General features: G+C 35.2%; 1 protein-coding gene across 1 annotated transcript; it reads right to left on the bottom strand.

Moving 5' to 3' along the window:
* Positions 1 to 4,180: 4,180 nt before the first annotated feature.
* LOC135124752 (major facilitator superfamily domain-containing protein 9-like) lies at positions 4,181 to 5,934 on the bottom strand. Its single transcript, XM_064049969.1, has 3 exons — positions 5,616 to 5,934; positions 5,435 to 5,566; positions 4,181 to 5,384 (listed from the first exon to the last, which is right to left on the bottom strand). Exons 1-3 carry the CDS (start codon positions 5,664 to 5,666, stop codon positions 4,341 to 4,343), a joined length of 1,227 nt encoding a protein of 408 aa, XP_063906039.1. The 5' UTR covers positions 5,667 to 5,934; the 3' UTR covers positions 4,181 to 4,340.
* Positions 5,935 to 6,586: the final 652 nt, after the last annotated feature.

Below are 6,586 nucleotides of genomic sequence, written 5' to 3'. Positions count from 1 at the left end.
TCTTGGAGATGGTAAATTTTTGGTCAAAATGTATTTGTTTGAGTTATCACTGCATTAATATTTTTTAGATTTGCTTATACAGAATGTCGCAAAAAATTAATGTCTGAGTCAATCTATTTTTTTGATTAAAGTTTTAAAGTTATTGTAAGCATGCTAAATTGTTAATCAAAATATGTCTATAATATAAAATAATGCAAGAACGGGTGGGTGGGCAGGGCTAAGTTTAACTTTTTCCTACAGAATCTTTTATAAGCAAGAAATAGTGCCGCCCACCCACCCCCTCTTCATTCCAGTGATAACTCTTACTATTTGTTCAGTCATTTACCAAAATAAATCTTATTTTAGTAGTAACACCAAGCCGGCGAGTCTCCATATTCGACGTCGAACCAGGGTAACAGACTGTCGAAGAGGTGGCAGAAGTGAGATATGATTGTTCGATTACAGCGCCATCTGTACAGGGACCTCTTCAACTTTCTGTGATCCTGGTCCCTGATTTAAGATCCAAACTCGTCAGCGCATATTTTCCGACTGGAGGTTGATGAGCACACTACAGGCCTCTTCAGAACAATTTGTGTTTTTAATCATTTTGCCCTGTTTTTAAAGGTCTATTTAAAAGTTGATATTTCAAGGATTCTGTCTTGTATTTATGAGGTAGAAGGCATGTTCAGCACAACACTTCAAGTTTAATGATTCTAGAAATCAACCCAGCCCCGTAGCTAGAAAACTTATTCAGGGGGGGGCAAGTCTGTCGACAGAGGGGGCTTCATGTAAATATTTATATTTTAATAATACACTCAGATAACTACTTTATTTTTTCTGAGTTTTTATATTTGAAAGAACATTAAAATAATTGGAAACGTCGATTTTTTACTCTAAATTTTCGTAAAAACCTGTCGAAGTCCAAAAAATTAGTACGGTACTTGGTTAAAATGCTGGTTAAAACAGAGAATGTAGATTCAGAAACAGCTGTACTGCATCCAAAAATTTGTGTAGTGGCCATATAGGTAACATCCAATTTGTTTGAGTTTATTTTTTTGCATGTTTAGTACATATTTTAAAAATCCGACTTCGAAACCAAATATTTCGAAAATTTTGGTACGGAACCATGAACTCGTCATGTTTTTTTAAACTCGTCGAGATCTGTATTTCAGAATTTTTTGTCAACTTTAACAAAAGCTCAATTTTTGGAAACCCATATAAATTTTTTTACTTTTCCTAAGCATTTTCGAATATTACCAAAAGAATTCCTTTGTTCATCTCGATTTCCAAAAATCGTTTTGGATTCAATTTTTTTGAAAATTCTTACATTTTTTCCAGAATCGACGGAAGAAATATGGCAATTTTTGAGAACCTGTATCAAATTTTTGACTTTTTTAAATCACGTTCGAGATTACCAAAAGGGATTCCTTTATTGATTTCGATCTCCAGATGTTGTTTTTGGTTGTTTTTTCGAAAATTCGTACAATTTTTCCATAATCGCCAAAAGAAATATGGTAATTTTTGAGAAATTTTGAAAATTCCAGCTCGAAACCGAGTATTTCGAAAATTTTGATCCGGAACCTTGAACCTGTCATGTTTTTTTAAGCTCGTCGAAATCTATATTTCAGAATTTTTTGTCAACTTTTACGAAAGTTCAATTTTTGAAAACCCATATAAAATTTTTGACTTTTCCCAAGCATTTTCAAAAATTATCAAAAGAGATTCCTTTGTTCATCTCGATTTCCAAAAATTGTTTTGGATTCAATTTTTTTGAAAATTCTTACAATTTTTCCAGAATCGACGGAAGAAATATGGCAATTTTTGAGAACCTGTATCAAATTTTTGACTTTTTTAAATCACGTTCGAGATTACCAAAAGGGATTCCTTTATTGATTTCGATCTCCAGATGTTGTTTTTGGTTGTTTTTTCAAAAATGCGTGCAATTTTTCCACAATCGCCAAAAGAAATATGGTAATTTTTGAGAAATTTTGAAAATTCGAGCTCGAAACCGAGTATTTCGAAAATTTTTATCCGGAACCTTGAACCTGTCATGTTTTTTTAAGCTCGTCGAAATCTATATTTCAGAATTTTTTGTCAACTTTTACGAAAGTTCAATTTTTGAAAACCCATATAAAATTTTTGACTTTTCCCAGGCATTTTCAAAAATTACCGAAAGGGATTCCTTTATTGATTTCGATCTCCAGATGTTGTTTTTGGTTTTATTTGGTTGAAAAGTCGGAAAATTTTTCAGCAATCGCCAAACGAAATGTAATTTTTGAACTTTGAAACCGAATGTTTCGAAAATCTTGATCTGGGACCATCTAGACCTTGTGTTTTTTGATTGAGCTCGTCGAGATCAACATTTCAGATTTTTTTGTGGATTTTTAGTCAACTTCAACAAAAGCTAAATTTTTGAAAATCCATAAAATGTTTTTGACTTTTCCCAAGCGTTTTCGAAAATTAGCAAAAGGGATCTCTTTATCGATTTCGATCTCCAGATGTTGTTTTTGGTTTTATTTTCTCGAAATTTGTACAATTTTTCCAGAGCCCCCAAAAGAAATGTAATTTTTGAGAAATTTTGAAATGTCGACTTTGAAACCGAATTTTTTGAAAATCTTGGTCTGGAACCATCAAGACCTTATGTTTTTGGATTAAGCTCATCGAGATCTACATCTCGGAATTTTTTGTTGATTTTTTGTTAATTTCAACAAAGCTCAATTTTTGAAAATCCATATACATTTTTTGATTCCCAAGCATCTTCGAAAATTAGCAAAAGGGATCTCTTTATTGATTTTGATCTCCAGATGTTATTTTTGGTTATATTTTTTTGATATTTCGTCGAATTTTTCCACAATCGCATAAAGAAATAGCTTTTTTTAAAGTAACTTTTGAGATTTTTTAGAAATTTTAGGTAGAAACCCAATATTTCGTAAATTTTGTTCCGGGAGCATGAACATGTTTTTCGATTAAGCTCATCGAGATCTATATTTCAGAATTTTTTGTCAACTCTAACAAAAGCTCAATTTTTGAAAACTAAATAAATTTTTACTTTTCTTGAGCATTTCCAAAAATTACCAAAAGTCATTCATTTATTTATTTCAATCTGCAGATGTTGTTTTTGGTTTTATTTGATCGAAAATTTGTAAAATTTTTCTAGAATCGTCAAAAGAAATAGGAGTATAATTTTTGAGAAATTTTAAAAAGTCGACTTGGAAACCGAATATTTCGGAAAATCTTCGTCTGGGACCAGCAAGACCTTTTTTTTTGACTAAACTCGTCGAGATCTGCATCTCAGAATTTTTTGTAGATTTTTAGCCAATTTCAACAAAAGCTCAATTTTTGAAAATCTATAAAAAAAAATTGACTTTTCCCACGCATTTTCGAAAACTAGCAGAAGGAATCTTTTTATTGATTTCGATCTCCAAATGTTTTTTTTTGGTTTTATTTTTTCTAAAATTGGTACAATTTTTCCAGAGCCGCCAAAAGAAATGTAATTTTTGAGAAATTTTGAAATGTCGACTTTGAAACCGAATTTTTGAAAAATCTTGGTCTGGGACCATCAAGACCTTATGTTTTTTGATTAAGCTCATCGAGATTTACATCTCAGAATTTTTTGTCGATTTTTTGTCCATTTCAATAAAAGCTCAATTTTTAGAAAATCCATATAATATTTTTGACTTTTCTCAAGTACATAGTAGGCTATGGAATAAAATGTGACATGTTCATTTTTTTATACGGTCAACATCAACGGTAGGGTGATATTGCCAAATAATATACCCTGTAAGAAAATAAAGGGGGGGTGGGTGGGGCCAGTTAATATGCTTCGGCAATCGGCATTATATTGAAATTTTATTACTAATTTGAAATTTATAATGTATAAGTCTTCCAGGGGGGGCAACCAGAACTGCTAGGGGGGGCGCAGCCCCCTCTTGCCCCCCCGTAGCTACGGGACTGAATCAACCCATTGAATAAAATTCGGGCGAAGCCCTCATGAGCGAAGCGAATTTTAATAAAAAATTAAACATATAAGACCCCTTTAGAACAATTGGTTTTTTTAAGCATTTTGACTTTGTTTTCAAAGGTATTTACGTTAAGCTTTTACAGAGAATTAATTAAACGAGTGACACTCAAAGAAAGAAAAAAATTACTTTCTTTGTACGTATTTTTAGAAATATTAGGAAAATACAACCACAGGTTTTTTTTATAATTATATTGACAAAATACATCTGTAACAATATATGTACAAATAACAACGAATTTTCTACCTATCACAATTTAAATTGCACTTTAACCACCAATGACACTTCGGTCCCGCACCACGTGTCTCCAACACTCAACTCTCATTGGCTCCCCACCCCACCTCAATCCTTCTTTATTTCGCGCCCGTGTTTAAACTTCATCTTAAACGAAACAACAGTCCCTATCAACGGGGGCACTGCCGCAAACAACATCGCCACGTGGCCCCCAAACGTGTCAGTAACCAGTCCCGAAGTCACCGGGGTCACAAACCTCGCAATCGACATAATACTGTTCGAAGTCCCTGACAGAGACCCCCTATGATCACCCGTTGCTTTCTTCAACATCAACTCCATACTCACAATCCTCAAAATCGTGCAACTCAGCGAAAACGGAATTAACACTACTAAAAACAACTGAATATTCGGGGCTAAATATAAACTAACTAGACTTAGAGTCATTAACAGAAAACAGTGCGTCAGACGCCTCAAACAAGAAGTGTCGTCTTTGTAGAAGCTTCCAGTGATGGAGTCCAGGAGGAAAGCGGACGCCATCCCCGTGGCACTGAAATAGGAAATCGTGTACCCCACATGGCGCTGAGACAAGTTGAACTGTTCTCGTAAATATGTGGCTTGTTGCGAAAAATACATAGTCACGGCGAACCCGAAAATAAATCTTAGAAAGAAGACTTCCCACAGGGAGGTCCAGTTGATGTCAGTCATATCTGTGACGGATTTGGTGAACTCGGTACGGAAGCGAGACACAATGGAGTCGTTTTGGGGGGTTTGAGTCCGTGCTTTTTTCGTGTTGGTTATCACAGAAGTCAAAACTATATTGATTATGAAGAGGAGACAAGTTAACGCACACACGTACGTAAAACCGTTGGTCATTTCAGACAAGTGTCCCCCCAGAGTGGGTCCTATAATGAACCCCAACGAACTAAAGGCAGTGGACTTGCCAAAAGCGCTAGCTCTTTGGCTTACTGGGAGCAAATCGGTGATGATTGCTTTGCAAATACTTTGGGTGTGCTTGGTGACACCTAGTATGAAACGTATTACTGCTACACACACAAGAGAATTTGTTAATCCTAGTAGCATGTACCCCACACTGCAAAAAAATAGTGTGACAATTAGGACGGTTTTTCGGTCCCGTACATCGCTCCAGCTCCCCTACAAAAACAATTTTAGCGTCAATGCAGCCACGTCTCTGTTGGTAATACCACAACAGGCCCTGAGACAACCTGGAGTCCAGAATATAACGAATTGAGCAGTCCTATTGTGAAATGCGAAGCGCCGAGTTCTCGCAGGTGGTTGCTGAACAACGGCACCGTGAGCCCCACGGCGAACAAGTCCTAAAATCATCACTTTAGTACAAAACTTACTTCAGTCAAGGGTTACCACCATAAAAGAAATGACGTAGACCAGATTTAAGTCTCTATTTTGTTTAACCATTTTTAATACTGTGTTTTGAATTTGGGAATGTGAAGGCCGCGGGTTTGAGCGATAGTTCGTGTCATTACATTTAAGTGTAGATTAACATAGTTAATAGTCGTTAACGCGTTTGATAAACTATGTTTATCTAATCACTGTGGTACTCCACATGTTATGCAACTGTGAGTTGTCGTTTTCAAGTCTAAACGGGGGTCTGAATTAAACAATACGCACTTAACAAGTTAATAAAAATAAATAAATAAAACATGGTTTAGTTTGAGGTTATAAAGGTTATGTCAAAGTCAGGGGTGTGTAGGCAACCATACATACACAGCGACATCAACGTTGCATAAAGGTTAGAATGTCAAATCGAAATAGGACGAAAGTCATTGACGGCGTGAAAGGGGGGTAAATACAAATTTAGTGAAAATTTTGACACAACTGACGTTTCTTTCTCACGAAGTTTCGTCTGCAATGTTGTTTTTTAATAGTTTTCATTAAAATTTAAGATGGCCGCTAATTCAAAGGTGCCAATCAATCAAGCGAAAATTGTAATACCGGGTTACTAACAACTGAAGCAAATTTTTGTGTTGGCAGTTCTGAATTATTGGCATCCATGCTAGTACGCCGCTTCCCAGTTGTCAATTTTGACATAGCACACTTGACAAATGTGGTAATTGATTGAGAGTTGAGGCGATAGCAAGTATCATAAATGTCACCTTGACAATAAAATATGCTGTCATAAATTTTTTAAATAGCTTGCCAACCTGACAAAAACATTACTTACATTGACAAATGCCATATATTCATGCGTCCATGGTCCACAGTCAAATTTAAGTTGGCAACAATGAATCGATCTTTAAAAATTTCCCTAGTGTAAACGTCAGTGTTGCATGATGAAGAATATAGGCGATTTTTTGTCTTTGTTCAATGTAATCTGT

Source organism: Zophobas morio, unplaced genomic scaffold (genome assembly GCF_036711695.1).
Source record: "Zophobas morio isolate AGI-343-1 ecotype UQ-CSIRO unplaced genomic scaffold, CSIRO_AGI_Zmor_V1 ptg000008l, whole genome shotgun sequence".
In the NCBI taxonomy this organism is placed as follows: Eukaryota; Metazoa; Arthropoda; class Insecta; order Coleoptera; family Tenebrionidae; genus Zophobas; species Zophobas morio.
Note: the sequence above shows the minus strand (reverse complement) of the source record. Positions and strands in the feature narration are given on the sequence as shown.

Bases quoted from the DNA above. Each gene is read 5' to 3' on its own strand.
- LOC135124752 (XM_064049969.1), bottom strand. From the start codon at position 5,666: ATGGTTAAACAAAATAGAGACTTAAATCTGGTCTACGTCATTTCTTTT. The intron at 5,567-5,615 runs GTGGTAACCCTT...TGATGATTTTAG, and splicing joins TCTACGTCATTTCTTTTATG to GACTTGTTCGCCGTGGGGCT. The intron at 5,385-5,434 runs GTATTACCAACA...TTGTTTTTGTAG, and splicing joins TTGTCTCAGGGCCTGTTGTG to GGGAGCTGGAGCGATGTACG.